Genomic DNA, 22,957 nt, shown 5'->3' on the forward strand with positions numbered 1-22,957 from the left:
GCCCCCAGGCTCTCCCACCCCCCGGGCGTCCCCACTCCCCTGCTCTGCCCCCAGGCTCCCCTGCCCCCACTGGCTCCCCAGACCTGCCCCCAGGCTCTCCTGCCTCCCAGCCCCCTGCCCTGCCCCTGGGCTCTCCCACCCCCCCAGCTCCCAGGCCCTGCCCCCAGGATCTCATGCCCCCCAGCTCCCCCCCACACTGCCCTTTACCCCGGCAGCCGCTGGCTGACCAATGGGGGAAGTGCTGCAGCGAGGGCTGAGCGTGGTGCTGAGAGCCAGGAATAGCTCCCGTGCCCGCCGCGGCCTGGCTCAGCACAAGCTATTCCCACCATTCCTGGCTGGCGGGGGGGGCACCGGCCTGGCAGCACATCCCGGGGCTGGGCTCTGAGCTGTGCAGAGCCAGCAGCTCCTGAGATCATCCCTCAAACCAGCCAAAAGCATCACCTGCCACCCAGCCCGGCCAAGGGGATCAGAGACGCTGCCCCGTTCTCACGTGGGGCACCCGGGGCACCGTGGAGCTGGCCCCCGTCACACAGACATAACCCCAGGTTTGGGGGGCTCTGGCTGGGGGCAGTGACGTGAGGTCGGGTGTGGGAACGGAACAAGGTGCCCCCCTGCCCAGACTGCTGGGGGCTCCCGGCACAGGTTGCTGGGGCAGCCTGGCCAGCGAGGGCCGCGCTCTTCCCAGATGGGGGAGGCGCCAAGGCCCTCACCCCACAGAGCCCCCAGTGCGCCCCAGCCTGCCCGGGAGCAGGGCAGCCCCCAGCCCCTCTGCGTGCCCGAGCGGGGGGGCGCACGGCCCCAGGGCCAGGCCCCAGGCTCGTTAAGCCAGGCCAGGCACTGGGTGAAGGTGACCCCATGACAGCGGGACTGAGAATGCAGCCGGGTGAGCTCATGACAAAGGCTCCCGGGTCACGTGGGCTGGGCACCTGTCGGTTCCCGTGGGCCCTGGGGTGGAGGAGCAGCACTGCATAAAGCGCCGGCGCCGGCGGAGCCCCCGCAGCAGCGTGAGCTCGGACGGGGCCCCAGGCGGCTCCGTGGCACAGCCGGCCGCCCTGCCCGGGAGAGGAGCGCTGGGCGCACACCCAGGGCGTGGGGGGGGCATGGAGGAGCCACCCATGGAGCAGGGTGTGAAGTGGGCGACGGAGCTGATTGACCAGAAGCTGGAGGAGCAGGAGGTGAGACCCTGGGGGAGCGAGCTGGAGGGCAAAGGGGGCCGGGAGCTCCTGGAGCGGGGCGGGGCTGGGGGTGACGGGGAGCTCCTGGAGCGGGGCGGGGCTGGGGGTGACAGGGGGTGCCTGGAGCGGGGCGGGGCTGGGGGTGACGGGGAGCTCCTGGAGCGGGGCGGGGCTGGGGGTGACGGGGAGCTCCTGGAGCGGGGCAGAGATGGGGGTGACGGGGAGCTCCTGGAGCGGGGCGGGGCTGGGGTTAACGGGGGTGACTGGAGCGGGGCGGGGCTGGGGGTGACGGGGGGTGCCTGGAGCGGGGCGGGGCTGGGGGTGACGGGGAGCTCCTGGAGCGGGGCGGGGCTGGGGGTGACGGGGGGCGCCTGGAGCGGGGCGGGGCTGGGGGTGACGGGGTGCCTGGAGCGGGGCGGGGCTGGGGGTGACGGGGGGGCGCCTGGAGCGGGGGGGGGCGGGGCTGGGGTGACGGGGGGTGCCTGGAGCGGGGCGGGGCTGGGGGTGACGGGGGGGCGCCTGGAGCGGGGCGGGGCTGGGGGTGACGGGGGGGCGCCTGGAGCGGGGCGGGGCTGGGGGTGACGGGGGTGCCTGGAGCGGGGCGGGGCTCCAGGGGCCAGGCCTGGGAGCTCTCCGCAGGGCTGCATTACATTGATCGCCTACACCTGAACCTGTGCCCATCACCATGGACTCAGGGCTCCTCGGTGCGGTAACCGCCCAGACTCACTGACCTGGGGAAACACACGCCTCAGTCCGCGCTGGCCCCATGCCTGGGTCACTGCTCGGCGGGCAGCCAGGGGCCGGGCACCCCGTGGCAGGGAGTGTGCCATGCGGTGGGCCCTGCCCCAGGTAGGGCGTTCGGACGCTCTTGCAATGGGCGGGTGTGGGGCACAGGGCACCAGCATGGGGTGTGGGCTGCAGCGCGTGGGGAGTCAGCCCCATGGCAAGTGCAGGAATGGGGTCGTCCCTGCTTGGGGTGGGCCCCAGGCCTGGGGGATCCCGGGAGGTGCCCTCGGGGAGACGAACCTTTGGGGCTGGCCACAGGCAGTGAGCAGACCCAGACCAATGGGGCATGTCCGTCAGGGCTCATGGGGACGCCAGCGCCACCTCCTGGTCTGTTTTGGGGGCCCCTGAGGGGCCAGGGCTGGAAGCGCCCAGGGATTAAGCTGTTGCCCTTGGCAATCGGGCTAAGCCCCTTGCATCTGCAGTGCCCATGTGGGTACCGGGGCTGTGGCGGGAGGGGGCAGGGGACGGACTCCTGAGGGGGGCAGGCCGGGGCCTGGCCCTCACCCTGCCGGCTTCTCTGCTTGGCTTCACAGCGGCTCAAGAGCCAGGCCCCCAGGATGCCGCCGGCGGTGGCGAGAATGGACACGCCGGAGCTCGAGGACGAGAAGCGCCGCGGCCCCGTTCACTGGGGCATCGAGGGGCTCAAGGTACGTGGGCCGGGCCTGCCCTGCTGGGGGCATCACAGCCAGACCCCCCCGGCACAGCGAGCCTGGCAGCCCCTCCCCCACTGGCACAGCGAGCCTGGCAGCCCCCCACTGGCACAACGAGCCCGGCAGCCCCCCCCACTGGCACAGCGAGCCCGGCAGCCCACCCCCCGCCACTGGCACAGCGAGCCCGGCAGCCCCCCCCACTGGCACAGCGAGCCCGGCAGCCCCCCACGCCCTGTCTGGCTTGCACCGTTAACCCTTCCCTGGCCCAGCCCTGTGCTGGCACTGGGGGTCAGCAGGGAATTGGCCCCACATCTGGGCTCATCACCTCCCCTGGGCATCCGTGTCCGGAGCTGCAGGCCGGGTCCAGGCCAGATGGAGCAGGGCCGATGTGGGCAGAGGAGGAACCTGAGGCAGGAGCAGCCGGCAGCATGTCAGTCTGACAGAGGGGCAGGGGCCGTTCTATGCTGCTGCCCCCCAGGCCTGGCTGGTTGGGGCTGGTCTCTGCACCCCAAATCCATCCCCCGCCCCATGGTGTGTGAGGCACAGGGCCAGCACCAACCCCCTGGCTCACTGCCCCTGGGGTGCTGGGCAGGGACCCCCTCCCCAGCCTGCCAGACACCCGGCCCAGGCCAGCTGTTAAACACAGATGGCAGCGCTGCCCCACGCGGCTCCCCTCTGCTGGGGCTGGGGTCGGGCAGTCTGTGATGGGGGGGTCAGCTGGTGGGGGCTGGGCAGTCTGTGAAGGGGGGAGGGGGGGTCGGCTGGTGGGGGCTGGGCAGTCTGTGATGGGGGGGTCAGCTGGTGGGGGCTGGGCAGTCTGTGATGGGGGGGTCGGCTGGTGGGGGCTGGGCAGTCTGTGATGGGGGGGTCCGCTGGTGGGGGCTGGGCAGTCTGTGATGGGGGGTGGGGGGGTCGGCTGGTGGGGGCTGGGCAGTCTGTGATGGGGGGGTATCGCCTGGTTGGGGGCTGGGCAGTCTGTGATGGGGGGTCGGCTGGTGGGGGCTGGGCAGTCTGTGATGGGGGGGACTCGCCTGGTGGGGGGCAGGGCAGTCTGTGATGGGGGGTCGGCTGGTGGGGGCTGGGCAGTCTGTGATGGGGGGTCGGCTGGTGGGGGCTGGGCAGTCTGTGATGGGGGGTCGGCTGGTGGGGGCTGGGCAGTCTGTGATGGGGGGTCGGCTGGTGGGGTCGGGCAGTCTGTGATGGGGGGTCGGCTGGTGGGGGCTGGGCAGTCTGTGATGGGGGGTCGGCTGGTGGGGTCGGGCAGTCTGTGATGGGGGGTCGGCTGGTGGGGGCTGGGCAGTCTGTGATGGGGGGTCGGCTGGTGGGGGCTGGGCAGTCTGTGATGGGGGGAGTGGGGGTCGGCTGGTGGGGGCTGGGCAGTCTGTGATGGGGGGTCGGCTGGTGGGGGCTGGGCAGTCTGTGATGGGGGGGTATCGCCTGGTTGGGGGCTGGAGCAGGCATTCTGGGAGGGGTCAGGGCTGAGGGGTTGATGAGGGGCCTGGGGTTGGGTGATTGGTAAGAGGCCAGGGAAGGGCCAGACAGATGGGAGCCAGGGGGTGTGTGGGGGGAGGGCCGGGGGTCAGGACTGGGGCCAGGCAGATGGGGACTAGGGAGTCTGGCGGGGGGGACAGGTTGAGGGTACCCCACATCCTGCTTGTTTAAAGCCAGGCAGTGGGCGCTGCCGGGGAGGGACCCAGGAGTCCGGTGCCCTGGCAGGGCTCTCCCCAGAGGCTGCAGCACAGCTGTGCCCGTCTGCGCAGGGCCAGGGGCGGGCGCGGAAAAGCTCGCTGGACCTGCGCCGGGAGATCATCCACGTGGGCGGCATCCAGTACCTCTTCGAGCTGCGCAAGACGCGCCGGCAGCGAAGGGAGGAGAAGGCGGCGCCGGAGCCCGAGCCGGAGCCAGAGCCGGAGCCTGAGGAGATCGTAAGTGGGGACCCGGGAGGATGTGGGTCTGTGCCAGCCTGGCTTGGGGGCCAGCGGATCCCTGTTGTTGACCAAGATGGTGGCCACCCCAGAGGGCAGCCCCCTCCCAGTCAGAGCAGCTCTGGGGCAAGGGCCATGGAGCTGGCATCCTCGCTGTGGGGCCAGGTTGGTGGAGCCCCCCCCACATGGGGCACACAGGCCCCCTGAGCTGCTGTTCCATCCACCCCGCAGGTGGGCCCCGTGGAGGAGGAGGCGTTCCTGAGGGCAGCTGTGGAGGGCAAGATCCGGGTCATTGAGAAGTTCCTGGGGGACGGGGGCTCCCCTGACACCTGTGACGAGGTAACACCCCCCATCCCTCCCCCCCGGCGAACCAGCGAGTGGGCAGCACCCAGCCCAGGCCCCTCCACCCCGGCAGCTCTTGGCCTGGGGTCTGGCGTGCCCAGCCCCCCAACAGCCCCCAGGGCTGGAGTTGAGAGCGATGGGGCCCTGAGGACTATGGAAATTGGGGGGCCCCAATCTGGCCCAGTCCCCCTTGATGGAGGGCTGTCGAGGCCATACCTGAGTGGTGCTGTGACCCAGTGTGCCAGGTTGCGACGCCACTTGCCCAAATCCGGGGGGCCCTTGAGATGGGGGCCGTGTGCCGGTGCACCGAGGGCACGTGGTTTAATCCGGGTCTGTTGGCACCGAGAGACCAGGGGATCGAGCCTTCCCCAGATGGACATTGGATGGCTGGGCTGGGGCACCCCCTCTTCCCAGGCATCTCCAGAGAGAGCCACCCTCCCTGGAGACGGTGCCTGGCCCAGCCGACGACGCCCAGGAACAGGGCAGAGGGCTCTGCTGGGCCGTCCCAAGCACCGAGCAGGCCGGGTCCCTGGGGCCAGCCCCGTGGCTCGCCCTTGGGAGGGCTGGCAGCTGTGGCTGCCTGGGGCGGTGCAGCAGCACTGGCTGGGAGTCCTTTTGATGCCTGCGTCTTTGCTGCCTCCTGCCCCAGTTCCACCGGACGGCCCTGCACCGCGCCTCATTGGAAGGGCACATGGAGATCCTGGAGAGGCTGCTGGACCGTGGCGCCACCGTGGATTTCCGAGACCGGGTGAGACGGGCGCTCTCCCTGCCCGCGAAGCAGCGATGTGCCCAGCTTGGGCGGCACTGGGACTGGCACTGGGTCTGCACTCCTCCGGCCAATCCATCCAGGGAGGAGCCGCAGTGAGGTGGAGGATGTGGGCGGCCAGACAAGCCCAGCCATTGCAGCCAGGAGACCCCTTCCTGGGGGCAGACTGCGCCACGCTGCTACCGCACGGCTCACCCCCCTTCCGCTGCGTAGCTGGTGCAGGGCACCATGGGAGAAGTGGTGACACCAACCCGGCTGTTCACACCTCGACTCAGACCCCAAACCAGCTTGCGAGGCCGACCCCGGGCTGCTGCCGCTGCCCATGCACATCCTGCCCCACTGCAGGGCCTCCCCCAGCCCCACATCCTCATCAGATAGAGGGACTGGAGGGTGGGCAGTGAGGGGTGCAGGGTGGGGAGCCGGGGGTGCGGGTGTTGCTGCTGCCGTCCTGACTGGGGTCTCTTGCTGGTGCAGCTGGACTGCACGGCCGTGCACTGGGCCTGCCGGGGGGGGCACCTGGACGTCGTGAAGCTGCTGCAAGACCGAGGCGCTGACCTCAACCTGAAAGATAAGGTGGGGGCTGGGGGGCCATGGCAGCACTGGCAGTGGGGGGCAGGGGAGAGCTATGGCTGGCATAGAGCCATGGCAGCAGAGGCAGGAGGGTAGTGGTGGAGGGGGACGTATGGGGGGCAGGGCTGAGGTGGGTGGATGTGGGGTGGGGGGTGCGGCTGTGGGGGTGGGGTGGGGGATAGGGCAGAGATGGGGGGTAGCAATGAGGCTACAGCATTTGGCTGGCTGGATTAATTATTTTAAACCAATGGGGAGCTAATGGCAGGTGCCCCCCCTTGCCATACTCAGCTCCTGAGCACCCCCCTGCATGTGGCGACCCGAACTGGGCAGACTGACATTGTGGAGCATCTGATCAACACCGGAGTGGATGTCAACTCCCGGGACAGGGTAAGAGCCCCCAGGAGCAGTGTTTGCACCCACGGGTGTCTGGCACCCCCAGCGCCAGCAGCTGGTATGCATCCCCCCACCCCCTGTGACCCAGAGCGTCCAGAGCAGCCCACACTGACAATGCCACGGTCAGAGCAGGCTGCAGGAGGAGAGCAGATCCCCCCCAAACTGGTGGTTAGATTCACCCACCAGTCCCAAACTGTGCTCCGGATCCCCCCCGCTGGTTATCAAGAAGCTGAAAAAGGAAATCACCCAGGGCCCTGTATTGCATTCCAGTTCTCTGGCTCCCAATCAGCAAACTGGCTCAGGAAAGTGAGAAATTACTTCGAAACGCCTCATTCTGTTTGCTGATACAGACTAACATGGCTGCCACTCTGAAATTAGAAACTCTGCTCACTGATACAAATGTCCTTCTGAACCCAGAAGGGCCAGCCACATTCCCAGAGCAACACTGGTTTGGAGGACAGGTTTCAGAGTGGCAGCCGTGTTAGTCTGTATCAGCAAAAACAACGAGGAGTCCTTGTGGCACCCTAGAGACCCAGCCACTCCCAGTCTTTATTCAGGCCTAATTTGATGGTGTCCAGTTTGCAAATTAATTCCAGTTCTGCAGTTTCTCGTTGGAGTCTGTTTTTGAAGTTTTTTGTTGAAGAATGGCCACTTTTTAAGTCTTATTGAGTGTCCAGGGAGATTGAAGTGCTCTCCTACAGGTTTTTGAATGTTACAATTCCTGATGTCATATTTGTGTCCATTTATTCTTTTGCGTAGAGACCGGCAGTTTGGCCAATGTACATGGCAGAGGGGCATTGCTGCTGGCACATGATGGCATATGTCGCATTGGTAGATGTGCAGGTGAACGAGCCCCAGAGGGTGTGGCTGATGTGGTTAGGTCCTATGATGGTGTCCCTTGAATAGATATGTGGACAGAGTTGGCACTGGGGTTTGTTGCAGGGTTTAATCCCTGGGTTAGCATTTTTGTTGTGTGGTGTGTAGTATCCTGCAACAAACTGTTCTCATGTCTCCTCTCAGTCTTCTCTTCTCCAGACTAAACAAACCCAATTCTTTCAATCTTCCCTCATAGCTCATGTTTTCTAGACCTTTAATCATTTTTGTTGCTCTTCTCTGGACTTTCTCAAATTTGTCCACATCCTTCCTGAAATATGACGCCCAGAACTGGACACAATACTCCAGCTGAGGCCTAATCAGCACGGAGTAGAGCGGAAAAATTACTTCTCGTGTCTTGCTTACAACACTCCTGCTAATACAGCCCAGAATGATGTTCGCTTTTTTTGCAACAGCCTTACACTGTTGACTCATATTTAGCTTGTGATCCACTATGACCCCCCGATCCCTTTCCGCAGGACTCCTTCCTAGGCAGTCAGTTCCCATTCTGTATGTGTGCAACTGATTGTTCCTTCCTAAGTGGGGTACTTTGCATTTGTCCTTATTTAATTTCACACTATTTACTTGAAACCATTTCTCCAGTTTGTCCAGATCATTTTGAATTTTGATCATATCCTACAAAGCAATTGCAGTCCCTTCCAGCTTAGTAACGTCCACAAACTTTATAAGTGTCCTCGCTATGCCATTATCTACATCATTGATGAAGATATTGAACAGAACCGGACCCAGAACTGATCCCTGCAGGACCCCACTCGTTATGCCCTTTTCCAGCGTGACTGTGAACCACTGATAACTATTGTCTGGGAACGATTTTCCAACCAGTTTTGTACCCACCTTATAGTAGCTCCATCTAGGTTGCATTTCCCTAATTTGTTTATGAGAAGGTCATGTGAGACAGTATAAAAAGCTTTATTAAAGTCAAGATATACCACATCTACCACTTCCCCCCATCCACAAGGCTTGTTACCCTGCCAAAGAAAGCTACCAGGTTGGTTTGACACGATTTGTACTTGACAAATCCATGCTGACTCTTATTTATCACCTTATTATCTTCTAGGTGTTTCCAAACTGATTGCTTAATTATTTGCTCCATTATCTTTCCGGGTACAGAAGTTAAGCTGACCGGGTTGTCCTTATTTCCCTTTTTGTAGATGGGCACTAGATTTTCCCGTCTTCCATGACTTTTCAAAGATAATCGCTAATGGCTCAGATTCTCCTCAGCCAGCCCCTTGAGTATTCTAGGATGCATCTCATCAGGCCCTAGTGATTTGAAGACATCTAATTTGTCTAAGTAATTTTTGACTTGTTCTTTTCCTATTTTAGGCTCTGATCCTACCTTATTTTCACTGGTATTCACTATGTTAGACGTCCAATCGCCACCAACCTTCTTGGTGAAAATCAAAACAAAGACATCATCAAGCACCTCTGCCATTTCCACTTTTTCTGTTATTGTTTTTTCCCCCTCGTTGAGTAACATTCCTATCCTGTCCTTGGTTCCTCTTGCTTCTAATGTATTCCTAGGATGTTTTCTTGTTACCTTTTATGTCTCCAGCTAGTTTGATCTCGTTTTGTGCCTTGGCCTTTCCAATTTTGTCGCTACGTACTTGTGTTATTTGTTTATAGTCATCCTTTGTCATCTGACCGAGTTCCCACTTTTTGTAGGGCTCTTTTTTATTTTTAGATCATTGAAGATCTCCTGGTTAAGCCAGGGTGGTCTCTTGCCAGACTTCCTACTTCCTACGCAGTGGGATAGTTTGCTCTTGTGCCCTTAATAATGTCTCCGAAAAACTGCCACCTGTCGTCAATTGTTTTTCCCCTTAGACTTGCTTCCCATGGGATCTGACCTACCAGCTCCCTGACTTTGCTAACGTCTGCCGCCTTGAAATCCATTGTCTTTATTGTGCTGTTCTCTCTCCTATCATTCCTTAGAATCATGAACTCTACCATTTCATGATCACTTTCACCCAGCCTGCCTTCCACTTTCAAATTCTCAACCAGTTCCTTCCTATTTGTCAAAATCAGATCTAGAACAGCCTCCCCCCAGGAGCTTTCTCCACCTTCTGAAATAACAAAATGTCTCCAATACATTCCAAGAACTTCTTGGAGAATCTGTGCCCTGCTGTGTTATTTTCCCAACAGATGTCTGGGGAGTTGACGTCCCCCATCACCACCAAGTCTTGTGCTTTGGATGATTGTGTTAGTTGTTTAAAAAAAGCTCATCCACCTCTTCTTCCTGGTTAGGTGGTCTGCAGTAGACCCTACCATGACCCCTCTTACTTCAATCTCAACCTCGGGCCAAGTGTGTACATTTTTAATATCTAAGGCAACACCTCCTCCCTTTTTTCCCTGGCTGTCCTTCCTGAGCAAGCTGTACCCTTCTATCCCAATATTCCAGTCACAGGAATTATCCCACCAGGTCTCTGTGATGCCAACTATGTCATAGTTGTGTTTGTTTATTGGCATTTCGCGTTCTTCCTGCTTATTCCCCATACTTCTCGCATTAGTATACAGACATCCAAGATACTGATTTTGTTTCCCCCCCCCCCAGTTCTGTCTTGTTTCTCCTTTATCCCTGCTATAACAGCCCATGCTCCCCCCAGATTCTGACCCTTCTCCCAGGTCTCCATGTTTTTTACTTACCTGTGGGCTTTGGTCACCTGCCCGCGTCAAACCTAGTTTAAAGCCCTCCTCACTAGGTTAACCAGGCTGTAGCCAAATATGCTCTTCCCTTTCTTTGATTGGGTCCACCTATCTCTGCTTAGCATCCTTCTTCCTGGAACAGCATCCCGTGGTCAAAGAAGCCAAAGCCCTCCTGGAGACACCATCCTCGCAGCCAGGCATTTACCTCCAGGATGTACCTGTCTCTGCCTGGGCCCCTACCCTTTATTGGAAGGATTGAACTCATTCACTCTTACTCCCAGAGCCCTGTAGTCACTTCTGATCTGCTGAGGGTCTTACCTCGCAGTATCATTACTGCCCACATGGATGAGTAGCCGGGGGTAGAAGTCAGAGGGCTGGATGAGCCTCGACAGTCGCTCCGTAACATCTCAGATACGGGCCCCTGGCAGGCAGCATACCTCCCGGGATGCCATGTCAGGGCGACACGTGGGTGCCTCTGTCCCCCTCAGAAGACAGTCCCCAACGACCACTACCCTACATTTCCTCCTGGGAGTGGTGGCTGCGATCCTCCCGGCCCTGGGGGTACATGGCTTCTCCTCCTCCATCTTTTGGGGGTGATTCCTCATCACTCGTTGCCAGGGCAGCATATCCATTTTCCATCACTGTGGTGGGTGGGTTGGGAGTAGGGGTGGAGCCCAGCCTGCTGCCGGAAGTCACCAGCAGCCAGTGTCCTCCCTGTGACAGAGCCACATCCTCCTCCCCCAGGGGCGTGACCGCAGTCCTCTGGAGCTGGGTAGCATCCGCAGCCTTGGATGCTCCATGTGAATACTCTCAAGGAATTCCTCCTAGGCACAGATGCTCCTCAGCCCAGCCACCTCCTCCTGTAGCTCTGCCACCTGCTCCCTGAGAGATTCCACCAGCAGACACCTCTCACACTGGGTGGTCCCCCCAGCCTGGCTTCCTGTGAGTGGGAAATGCAGGCCACAGTCTCTGCAAATCCACACCAGGATCTGGGGAGAGGCATCCAGGGTCGGGATCTCTGTCTGGATGCAGGCGCAGGCGGAGGAGACAGGAGCAGCACTGGCGATGTGGCCCTTCCTAACCATAGCGACTATATCACGTCTCCCTCCCACAAACTCCCCTATTTGCGGTCCCCTGTTCCCATACCTCACGCACTGACCCCTTACGTGGCAGATCTGCACAGGATTCATTGCAGTGTTGTAATATGGGTACAGATACTGTTATAAATGGTCACCCCTGTTCCATCCAGTGTCACATCCCCCCGCATACACCCCACCCCCAAGCCATGCTGGCCCTGTGTGGACGGGGTGCTGCTTCCCTTGGGGGGGAGGGGGCCAGGCCCGCCATCCTCTCCCTTGCCGTCCCATGGCGCCGGGTATGGGGGGAGGCATGTGCTCAGGGCAGGCTGGGCTCCTTTGGGGGGAGGGGAGCTGCAGGATGGGGGTTGCCTGTGACGCCCGCGCGCTCCGTCCCTTGCAGGAGGGGGACAGCGCGCTGCATGACGCCGTGCGGCTCAACCGCTACAAGATCATTAAGATGCTGATCCTGTACGGGGCGGACATGATGGCCCAGAACCTGGTGAGTGGCTCCCCTTGCGGCTGCCTGGGCTGGAGGGGGCGGGCAGGGGGCAGCCCCCACACAGCGCAGATAAGAGCCTTGCTTCTGTTCTCCTTCTTTGGGGGGGCAGAGCCTCCGTCCCCAGAGCCGCCCATGTGCCGTACAGGGGGAGCCTGCAGTACATGGAGGGGCGGCAGGTCTCGGCACCTCCCACATGTCCCAGCCCCAGCTGGGCTGCTCCCCTCACATGGGGCAGCAGGTACTGGCTCGTCTCACCCTCGGCCCCCTCCCTCCCCCCACAGGCAGGAAAGACCCCCACAGATCTGGTGCAGCTCTGGCAGGCAGACACCCGGCAGGCGCTGGAGACGCAGGAGCCTGGCGAGACGGAGGCCCCGGCGTGAGGGGTGGGCGGAAGGGCCCTGGGCTGGGGAACGGGACCCATTGCACGACTCCCAGCTGTGTGAATCCCAGAATAAAACCCAGTGAACGAGAGTGCAGCATCTGGCGCCAGCATGAGCCACATGGGCTGCAGGGGGAGGTGTTACCTGGCTGAGCCCGGGGCGTCCCTCGGGGGTGGGGGCGGGCGGTGCCCGGCCGGGCCCGGGGCGTCCCTCGGGGGTGGGGGCGGGTGGTGCCCGGCCAGGGTCTGTGTCGTCCCTCGGGGGTGGGGGCGGGCGGTGCCCGGCCGGGCCCGGGGCGTCCCTCGGGGGTGGGGGCGGGTGGTGCCCGGTCGGGCCCGGGGCGTCCCTCGGGGGTGGGGGCGGGCGGTGCCCGGCCGGGCCCGGGGCGTCCCTCGGGGGTGGGGGCGGGCGGTGCCCGGCCGGGTTGGGGGCGTCCCTCGGGGGTGGGGGCGGGCGGTGCCCGGCCGGGCCTGGGGCGTCCCTCGGGGGTGGGGGCGGGCGGTGCCCGGCCGGGCCCGGGGCGTCCCTCGGGGGTGGGGGCGGGCGGTGCCCGGCTGGGGTCCGTGTCGTCCCTCGGGGGTGGGGGCGGGCGGGCGGTGTCCGGCCAGGTTGGGGGCGTCCCTCGGGGGTCGGATGCTGGGCAGGGCTGCACCATTTGCTATCTGGATTTTTTTTGCTTGCATTAATCCCATCCGAGGGGGTCGGCTCTATGTGCTCTGCCCGCCACAGTGCTCTGTTCAGTGCCAGATCCTCCGTCGCTGTGACATGCCAGGCACAATCCAGGCCAGTGAGTAGCTGGGTCACCCCTTCCCTCTAACCTGGGGGGCCCTTTGCACTGCTTTGCTGCTGGAGCCTCACACACAGCCCCACCTGCAAGTCACTCCCAGCCCTGTCTGTGTGCTGCGGCCAGCCAGCCGTCCGTCCCTTGGCTCCTGCCAGCCTGAGACCCCAGCCCACCCCCCATTGGCCTGGACTGCCCAGCCCTCTCCTGGCCAATGCAGGGTTATATAAAGTCCATTATTGCTTGAATAGAAATAATATGCACTTAACTTGCCACCCCCAATGGAGGTTCCCAGACACTCTGATTTAAGCACACGGGATTAGGTAAAACAATAGCGAGCTGTTGTGTGTGTACACGGCATGAGGCGTAAAAGTCAAAGATGGTTCCAGGAAAATAAAATTAAAAGGCTCCTGGTGCCTAACTTAACTAACCCTGTCAGGTTGAAGCGAAGTGTCTCACCACACGCTCTCCGCGGTCTCATGGGCCAACCCCTCTAGGTTAGGACCCCTCCTCCCAGAATCCAGTGAAGGTTCCTCTGTTGCTTTAGGTGCAGAGAATTGCTGGCAGGGAGCCAGAAGGGTGCCTTGGGGTGTCTGCCCCTCCTTTGTGTAACTTGTCCCCCTTTCGAAAAACATTTCCAGCCGGGCACCGGGAGACAAAAACTCTATGGGGAAGGATGTTCCCTGCTGCGTTTTTCTCGCCTGTTGGAGTGTCCTTTGTTTCCCTTCCTGCTTGCTTAAATGCAAATGAAACAGAGGCCACATTCCTTCGTTTGAGCCAGCCCTGCTCAGTTTGGAACGTGTGTTAACACTGTACAGTGGAATCTTAGAATTTCACAGACAACGTTGCCACATATATTTCATCAGGACAATAATGACCAGCAAATTATGAGTTTTCAAATGACACTGCACAAGGCATACCTGTACAAAGATCACTACAATAGTGTCTGGGGGTGGACATGGGGTACATTCTGTCACAATCACCCCACATGCTCACTTGTCTTCCTTTAGGCCATCCCACTGCTCCATTGTGGGTCTCCCTGTCTCTTTCCTTCGGATGGACTCTCCTACCCAGCTGGCTGTCAGCAATGCGCTGTGCATGCCCGGACGTCTCAGCCTGCACTTCCCCATTGCTTCGTGTTACACTGAGCGTGTCTCTAACACACAAGTTCCTCAGGTGGGTTCTCTTGCCTACCCCGCTCGTCCATCCCAAGTGCCACACTTCCCTGGAACAGAACATTTGCTCATGCTGCTTCTTGGCAGCCCGACACTCAGCACCATTGCAAGTGGGCAGAGCACCACGCTGCAGCTTTCCTTCCAGGCTTACTGGGATCGTCCCTGTTTGCAGGGCTAGGGAGCGGTATTGGGCCAAGAATATTAGAGCGACAAGCAGGGAGGGACTAGCTTTTATTTTATGGTAGTGAGAGAGCTGAGCTTCTGAGCCCCGCAGAGCTCTTCCTCAGGGCTGCAGCATCACAGCTAAATACAAGGGGGAACACATTGTTTAGCAGCATAAGCAGTTAATCCACATTGTGAGAGACCATTTGGGGTGAAGTGGCCTGTTAACACATCTGCAATTAGAGGACAAAAAGAGGAGGTGGGTCTATAGGTAATAAGCCATAAATCTAGTGTCTCTATTCAGTCCATGATTTTCAGTGCAAAAAAACCCCACCATCGCTCTGGGCTGTATTAGCAGGAGTGTTGTGAGCCAGACACGAGAAGTGATTCTCCCGCTCTACCTCGCTGTGATACGGCCTCAGCTGGAGCAGTGTGTCCAGTTCTGGGCGCCACATTTCAGGAAAGATGTGGACAAATTGGAGAAAGTCCAGAGAGGAGCAATGCGAGTGATGAGAAGTCTGGGCCTACCAGGAGAGATTGACAAAATTGGGTTTGCTTAGCCTGGAGAAGCAAAGACTGAGGGTGGGGGCTTGCTCACAGTTTTCAAGTGCATACAAGATTGTTATAAAGAGGAGGGTGCTAAATTCTTCTCCTTAGCCACTGAGGATGGGACAAGAAGCAACGGGCTTAAATTGCAGCAAGGGAGATGTAGGCCATCTCTACACTGCCACTTACGTTGGCAAAACCTGCTCAGGGGTGTGAAAAACCAGCCCCTCGAGCTACGTACGTTACGCTGGCCCAAGCGGCATCGGTATGGCTGTGCCGCTGTAAGCTCTCTAGTGTAGACATGGCCTGTGGTTGGCCATTCGGAAAAACTTCCTGTCAGGCTGGTTCAGCACTGGGATAAGCTGCCCAGGGAGGGGGTGGAATCTCCGTCACTGGGGATGTTCAAGAGCAGGTTGGACACACACCTGCCAGCAGGGCTGACCCTAGACCAAATGGTGCCTCCCCCACCCCCCGAGCGGTTAAACTTTTCAATACCTTATTTTTTAATTGCATTTGTTGCCCATTTCACGACTTTGATGCATGATTTACATTCATGATTGATCCCTGTCACAGAAGATGATAAATTTGCACGCTAGGCTCTGTAAATCTGTATTTATTCATGCCATATATAAGCAAATAAAAACACATCTTTTCCTCCAAGCTTATAGAAACGTTTAAATGTTAAGAATAACTTGAAATGTGCTAACATCAATCCCTGAAACATTTCACTTCAAACATTCCGTTTCCCCTTTTGTTGCTAACAACAAACCCAGCCCCCCAAACCCAGCCCCTGCCCAAGCCCAGCGCCCCCCCCCAAGCCCAGCGCCCCTCCAAGCCTGGCACCCCAGGCTTTTGTCTGAGCCGGCTGCCCCTAAAGCCACCCTGCCAGGCCCAGGGCTGGTCTAGGTAACACTGAGTCCTGCCTCGGTGCAGGGGCTGGACTAGCCGACCTCGCGAGGTCCCTTCCAGCCCCACCCGTCTGTGATTCTCTGATTTATGACTTACTCCAACAATCTGCAGCCCACTAACCCCCTTTTCTGTCTGTGACTGCAGAGGTGTTAACAGGCCACTTGACCTTGCAGAGGCTCTTACAATATGTGTTAAGTCCGTATGCAGAACAATCTGTTCCAGCTTGGATTTAGCTGTGACGCTCCATGACTGATCCCTGGCTCCTTCTCTGCGGTACCCCCACCTCCGCAGTCATTGCCCGGCGTGTATGTGCGCAGTGCAGCACGTTGCATTTGTCTTTCTGGAGCTCCATCCAGAGTCTTTAGTAAGCCCAGGATTTTTAGTGGCTAGTAATGTGAGGGGCTGAGGGGCCAGGCTCGGCATTTGAAGGGGCTGTGCAGGTTTCCCTGGAGGAAAAGGAGAGAGCTCGGGTGTGGAGAGCTCAGCAGGGAAGAGCTCTGTGCAGCTGAAAGCTCGTCTCTCTCACCAACAGAAGTTGCTCCAGTAAAAGATCTGATCTCACCCCGTGAGCCTTTCTGGTATCCTCCAGCCACTTCTCTCTCCCCATGTGCAGCAGGCAGTGAGCGGGTGGCAGGGTTGAAATGACACCCTGCTCTGTGATCGCTGTGCGTACGCTGACCCCGACTCTCCAGCACGTCTTTTTCCGGATGAACTTTCTCCTCGCTGCGTCGAGTGAGAGCATCCTCAGCCAGCGTGTGCCCGCAGGCCTCCTCCAGGCTGCTGGCTGATCTCATCAGTGCTGGTTGTCACGGAGTCCCCGTCTCGGTGCGCGGGCACCGCCCCAATGAAGTCAGTGGGGCTCCGGTCAGTGGGGATCCCTCAGGGCACACGCTCACCAGGGCAAGAAGCCTCCTGGGCATCGGTGCTTCCTGGGACTGACCTCGGAGTGTTCAGCCCCCTGTTCGCCCCACGCCGGGAGCTCCCGGCAGCGAGTCCCCCTGGATCGGACCCCTGAGGAAGCCCTGCCCCCCCACTCTCAGCCAGCGTGGGACACAGACGGGTTGTTAGTCGTCGCTCGGGAGCACAGCGTAGAACAGAGCTTGGGAGCACAGAAATCGGGGACGGTCACAAAAGTCCATCTGGGGGGATCCCCCTGGAGCCCCAAACCAGGAGACCGACTTGCTTCCAGCAGCCCGGCCTCAGACTCTCCTGCTGCCCGTCCTTTGTCCCTTTCCCAGGCAAAAGGGCCGCCTGGTCTCCACCCTTCTCCTTGCTCCAACTGGCACAGCCCCGACCATCCGTTGCCGGGTCACGGAATCCTGCGGCCATTATCTGTGTCAGGCAGCGAGGGGCAGCCACACCTGCCCACTGGGGTGTGATGGTGCTGCCCGTGGGAGCCAGCTGAGGTCACTCAGTCAGGGTGAACTGCAAACAGACCGGGGCAGACAAACCCCAAACACTGGTGGATCTTCCAATACTGAGATTTACCAACCAGCACAGAACAGCTTCTGTAGCACCTCCCTGGTTACTCAGAATCCAAACCCCACAGCTCCCTTCAAGTGCCCAGCCTCAGGCCTCCGTCCAGACACACCTGTCAAACACATGATGATGATTACTGAAAATCAGCTGTGTCCCAGGGTTCTTTTACATTTCCAGCAGTCTTTTGGCCTGAGAAAGCAATAGGCTTAACTCTCCTTCTCCCAAACATCCTGGCAATTAGCACAGGGTAATGTATCCATTAAACAGTTCAGATACAGGTTACCACAATCTTCAAAGAGACACACAGACAATAATACTATTTCACTCAAGTGTCTTCCTAAATGTTAATATTCCTTTGTTGATCTTTGAATCAAAGCTCTAGCAATAGACAAGACTTGTTTGCTGACATCCCAAGCCCTGAGCAAACACCTCCCCTTCTACCTCTACCAATGCCGGCTGCATTTCAAAGCTCTGGTCATTTACAGATCTTCCTAACCAGTCTCTAAAGTTCGGCCATGGGGCAGGTCAGTCTGGGAGGTAATTAACTCCTTCTGGCCCTGTCATCCTTCAATGAGATATTAGATCAGACTCATAACGTCACACCCCCAATGCAAAATTGATGCAGGAAGGGATGACACAAACATCACTGACTGCATCCCAAGAGCTCCCCATGCTGGGTTCTGTCTCATTCCAGCTTGTACTGGGTTAGAAGCCATGTCAATGTATAACAGAAATGGTTTACCCAACTCATGTTCAATAACTTCAAAAACAGCTTCAAAAACAGACTCCAAGGAGAAACTGCTGAGCTGGAATTGATATGCAAACTAGATACAATCACCTTAGGTTTAAATAGGGACTGGGAATGGCTGAGCCATTACAGACATTGAATCTGTCTCCCCATGTAGGTATTCTCACACTTCCTATCAAACTGTCTGTACTGGTTTCAGAGTAGCAGCCATGTTAGTCTGTATCCGCAAAAAGAGCAGGAGTACTTGTGGCACCTTAGAGACTAACAAATTTATTACAGCACGAGCTTTCGTGAGCGACAGCCCACTTCTTCGGCTGCATGGACTGGAACACGCAGACAGGAGATATTACACATACTGGGCTATCTTGAGTATCACTTCAAAAGTGTTTTTTTTCCCCTTACTTAATTGGCCTCTTAGAGTTGGTAGGGCAACTCCCACCTTTCCATGCTCTCTGTGTGTGTCTATAGATCTCCTCACTATATGGTCCATTCCATGCAGCCGATGAAATGGGCTGTAGCCTACGAAAGCTTATGCTGAAATAAATGTGTTAGTCTCTAAGGTGCCACAAGGACTCCTGCTCTTTTTGCGGATACAGACTAACACGGCTGCTACTCTGAAAAAAATAACATGATTGAATCTCTTTACAAACTCCAGGTAAAACTTGGCTAGAACAATAGTGGATTGGATCTGCTCTTGCAGCAGGGTTCCTGTCTCATGTGATCTTGCCAAGAGCTAAAGAACAGAGCTACTTTATCCATACCAGCTCTGGCAAATACTTGGAACCCAATTAACATCAAGTCAATGTAGATATCAATGTTGTCCATAGTACAGGAATTTTGGCATTTATCCGTGAAGGCAATATGGTAGTGTGCCTCAGTTTCTCTTTTCCATACAGCACATTAGGTCTGGAATGTCTTTTCTCCTGTGAAAAGTTCCAATACTGTTTACAGGCATTAACTGTGCAACATTAGCATTACATGTATTCCCCTTAACATGTTCAAGGGATTTTCCAAAAGATTAGGCACCTGGTACATTTTTACAATTTTTGGTAATAGCAACACATTGGTTACAAAAATTACCATTAGCAATAACAACAAATCCATTGCAAGTGTCCATCTACAATCATTTTTGTTATGCCACACCTTTGGCTCAATACCATTGGAGTCTGGGCATTTTAGGGTTAACCTGTGGCTTCCCTTTGCAAAATTAAGGTCTCTCTTTCCTGCTTGTCCTGAAGGATCAAACCCTGATTTCTCTTGCTTAACAGAATTCACTGGCTGATGGGGTGGGCTCTCTGTGCTAACAGCTATTAGCAAGTCTTTCTTCTCTCTGCCAGCCAGGTAATTTGCATCAACACAGCCGCTAGCTTTCACATTTTCAGCTGCTACCAATTCTAAGGCTGGACTCTGTCTTACAGAGATACCACACAAATCCAGAGTCTGAGGGTAAGGGTACGTCTACACTACGGGATTATTCCGAATTTACATAAACCGGTTTAACAAAACAGATTGTATAAAATCGAGTGTGCGCGGCCACACTAAACACATTAAATCGGTGGTGTGCGTCCACGGTCCGAGGCTAGCGTCGATTTCTGGAGCATTGCACTGTGGGTAGCTATTCCGTAGCTATCCCATAGTTCCCGCAGCCTCCCCTGCCCCTTGGAATTTCCGGGATGAGATCCCAGTGCCTGATGCGGCAAAATCATTGTCGCGGGTGGTTCTGGGTAAATGTCGTCAGTCACTCCTTCCGCTGGGAAAGCAACGGCAGACAAGCATTTCGTACCTTTTTTCCCTGGATTGCCCTGGCAGATGCCATAGCATGGCAATCATTGAGCCTGTTTTGCCTTTTGTGACTGTCACCGTATGTGTACTAGATGCCGCTGACAGAGGCGATTCAGCAGCGCTACACAGCAGCATGCTTTTGCTTTTGCATGATAGCAGAGATGGTTACCAGCCATATTGTACCATCTACCATGCCATAAATTGGTAATAAGATGATCGTGGCTACCAGTCCTTTTGCACTGCACCATCTGTTGCTGTCATAAGTGCCCCTGGCTGCTCTTAGCCAGGGGCGCAAAAGCCAAAATTGGGAATGACTCCCTGAGTCAATCCCTCCTTTTTGGTATCTAAAAATAGATTCAGTCCTGCCTAGAATATGGGCAAGTGTACTAGAGAACCACTGTATCATAGAACCAGAGAGCACAGCTGCTCTGTGTCAGATCCTGCAGAAATTATGAGCTGTATGCTATTCACAGGGGGTGCTCCTGCAACAACCCCACCTGTTGATTCCGTTCTTCCCCCAGCCTTCCTGGGCTACCATAGCATTGCACCCCCACTTGTGTGATGAAGTAATAAAGAATGCAGGAATAAGACACAGTGACTTGTTAGTGAGAAATGAGTGGAAGGCAGCCTCCAGCTGCTATGATAGTCCAGACAGGACAGTAAGGAGTGTGTAGGAGAGGAGCCCAGCATCCCTCTGCTAGTCCAGGGCAATTGAATCTTTTCTTTACACATGAAGGGTGGGGGCTGATGGAGCTCAGCCCCCTGTTGCTATGATGACGATGGTTATCAGCCATACTGTACCATCTACCAGGAAAAATTAGGGCCAGGCGCCCTTGATCAACCTGACGGATGCTAGTCAGCATGGTTACCAGTCCTTTTGCACTGCTCCATGTGCCAATAGGCTGATGATGAGGACGGATACCAGCCATATTGTACCATCAGCCATCCATAGCGTGGGGGGAGCAAGGATGTTGGTGTTGAGTGCTGCACCATCGCATCTATCTGCAGCATTCAGTAAAGATAGGGTGACATGTAAAAGAGTCAAGAGAGGATTGTTTTCCCTTTCACTTCCGGGGGTGGGTGGGTGGGTGCGTAAATTGCCGAGCTATGCCCTGACCCACCGCGGACACTGTTTTTGACCCTAGAAGCATTTGGAGCTCAGCCAAGAATGCAAATACTTTTCAGAGACAGCAGGAACTGTGGGATACCTTGCATCCTCAGTCCCCCCTCCCTCCATGAGCATCCATTTGATTCTTTGGCTTTCCGTTACACTTGTCACGCAGCAGTGAGCTGAGTCCCTGCTATGGCATCTGTCTGGAGATTTTTAAAAAATGATTTTGAATTTCGTCTTCTGTAACGGAGCGCTGATAGAACAGATTTGCCTGCCCTTACAGCGATCACGTCCGCATCGTCCATGCGGGAGCTCTTTCTTTATTTTGATTTTTAACTGCATCACCATACGTGCTGATCGGAGCTCCACGCTGGGCAAACAGGAAATATTCAAAAGTTTGCGGGGCTTTTCCTGTCTACCTGGCCACTGCATCCGAGTTCAGATTGCTGTCCAGAGCGGTCAGTGGTGCACTGTGGGATACCACCCGGAGGCCAATACCGTCGATCTGCGGCCACACTAACCCCAATCCGATATGGTAATACCGATATTAGCGCTACTCCTCTCGTTAGGGAGGAGTACAGAAACCGATTTAAAGAGCCCTTTATACCGATATAAAGGGCCTCTTAGTGTGGACGGGTGTGGCGTTAAATCGGTTTTACGCTCCTAAAACCGGTTTAAACGCCTAGTGTAGACCAGGCTTGAGAGTCTGCTTGCTCTCCCCTGCATCCTCAAGCATTCGGCCATAAAACTGTTCTGCTCTGAAACACCAGTAACCAAATCTGTCCTCAGACCCTGAAGCACAGACTGCTCACTCACAGAATCAGCCTGGAGACAGTCCTGGCCCAACACCATTGTCTTCCCAACAAGCTGGCCACACACAGCCAGTGGTTATAGGGCTGCTCAACTTTCTTAACAGCTCTTACTCCGTCTGAGACCTTCTCAGAGCTACCCACACTGGATCTTTCAAAAGGAAAGTCAGTGGATCCATTTACAACTAAAAAATTCTGGCTGTTAGGAACTGAAACTTCCTTGATTAAATCACTTTCACACTCTGCAGCTACAGCAAACTGCTTGCACGGATCACCCTGAGGATTCCTTTCCCTAAAAGCTTTTCTAAGCAACAATTCACCCCTCACAGAAATTCTGCCCTTACCCTCTTCACCTAGGGCTTGCTCTAAATGAACACGTTCCTGAGCAGCAACAGACTCTTTCTGGGTCTTACTTACATCCAGGATCACCTTTGGCCCATCAGGCAGATTCCTCTTTCAGGCAAACTCATAGACTCACTAGATAACAGGTTGGAAACAGTCTCCTTCCCTTCACCACACACAAGCTCAGGAATCTTTTTCTTCTTGCTACAAGCTGTCAAACTGTTGGTGGGTAACACAATCAAATCACCTCTCTGCTCTCCTTGTGCCCTGGCTAGGGTGTCACCCTGATCAGACAGAGTTGCTGCACCCTTTTCCAACCACACATTAGCAACTGGCAAACTACAAGCACCAGAATTGTTTGTTCTCTGGGATTTTGCTAAGACACTAACTGGATGCATCCTAGTCACAGTGCCATTCTCCCCAGCAGACACAAACTTAGGATCATTCCCTTCCTGGGCTTTAGTTGAATCCAGAACCAACTCTGAGACAACTGCACTATTCTCAACCATCACAGGCTGAAAGGCACCTTCCGTCTGCTCCACAGACAAAGAAAAGCCGGAGACACATTCTCCTTCCCCAGATACACAGCTTGGGATCTCATTTCCCTTGTCCCAGCACACAGGGCTGTTCACAGACACCTGCTTGGAGACCGGGGTAGCTCCCTCCACAGGCAAGTCAATACCCCTGACAGACACAGGCACGTTCCCTTCACTGTCACATTTCTCCACCCAGGTAACAGGTAAGGAATAGGGACACTCATCCTCCACTATCCCTGACTTCCCACACTGCTCACTAGACAAAGCCATCAGCTCACAAGGCTGCCTAGGCTCCTCCAAAATCTTGTCCTCCTCTCCCTTGTCTTGATCTAATTCCAGATTAACTTCTGAGACGTTAGACAGACATTCAGAAACTTCATTCACAGACAAACAGCTCTTCTTCTCAGACAAACATTTGGAGGAACCCTCCCCAGACACAACCTTAGGATTAATCCTCTCCTGGGTTGTGTTAACTTGA

The 22,957-nt window shown here is 56.8% G+C and overlaps 1 protein-coding gene across 5 annotated transcripts; it reads left to right on the forward strand.

Annotated features, from left to right (window-relative positions):
- Window positions 1-424: 424 nt before the first annotated feature.
- On the forward strand, window positions 425-17,446 carry ANKRD2 (ankyrin repeat domain 2). 5 transcript variants are annotated; one of them, XM_045025731.1, is made up of 11 exons: window positions 425-1,175; window positions 2,495-2,608; window positions 4,372-4,536; window positions 4,768-4,875; window positions 5,528-5,626; window positions 6,119-6,217; window positions 6,503-6,601; window positions 11,621-11,719; window positions 12,797-12,886; window positions 13,891-14,056; window positions 16,289-17,446. In XM_045025731.1, the coding sequence occupies exons 1-10, from the start codon at window positions 1,101-1,103 to the stop codon at window positions 14,026-14,028; spliced, it is 1,086 nt and encodes a 361-aa protein (XP_044881666.1). In that variant the 5' UTR covers window positions 425-1,100; the 3' UTR covers window positions 14,029-14,056; window positions 16,289-17,446. The 5 variants fall into 5 exon arrangements, with proteins under 5 accessions (XP_044881666.1, XP_044881667.1, XP_044881669.1 ...); XM_045025732.1 differs by having other exon boundaries at window positions 16,293-17,446; XM_045025734.1 differs by lacking the exons at window positions 12,797-12,886; window positions 13,891-14,056; window positions 16,289-17,446 and adding an exon at window positions 12,001-12,209.
- The last annotated feature ends 5,511 nt before the right edge of the window (window positions 17,447-22,957 follow it).

Source organism: Mauremys mutica, chromosome 7, assembly GCF_020497125.1.
Source record: "Mauremys mutica isolate MM-2020 ecotype Southern chromosome 7, ASM2049712v1, whole genome shotgun sequence".
NCBI lineage: Eukaryota > Metazoa > Chordata > Testudines > Geoemydidae > Mauremys > Mauremys mutica.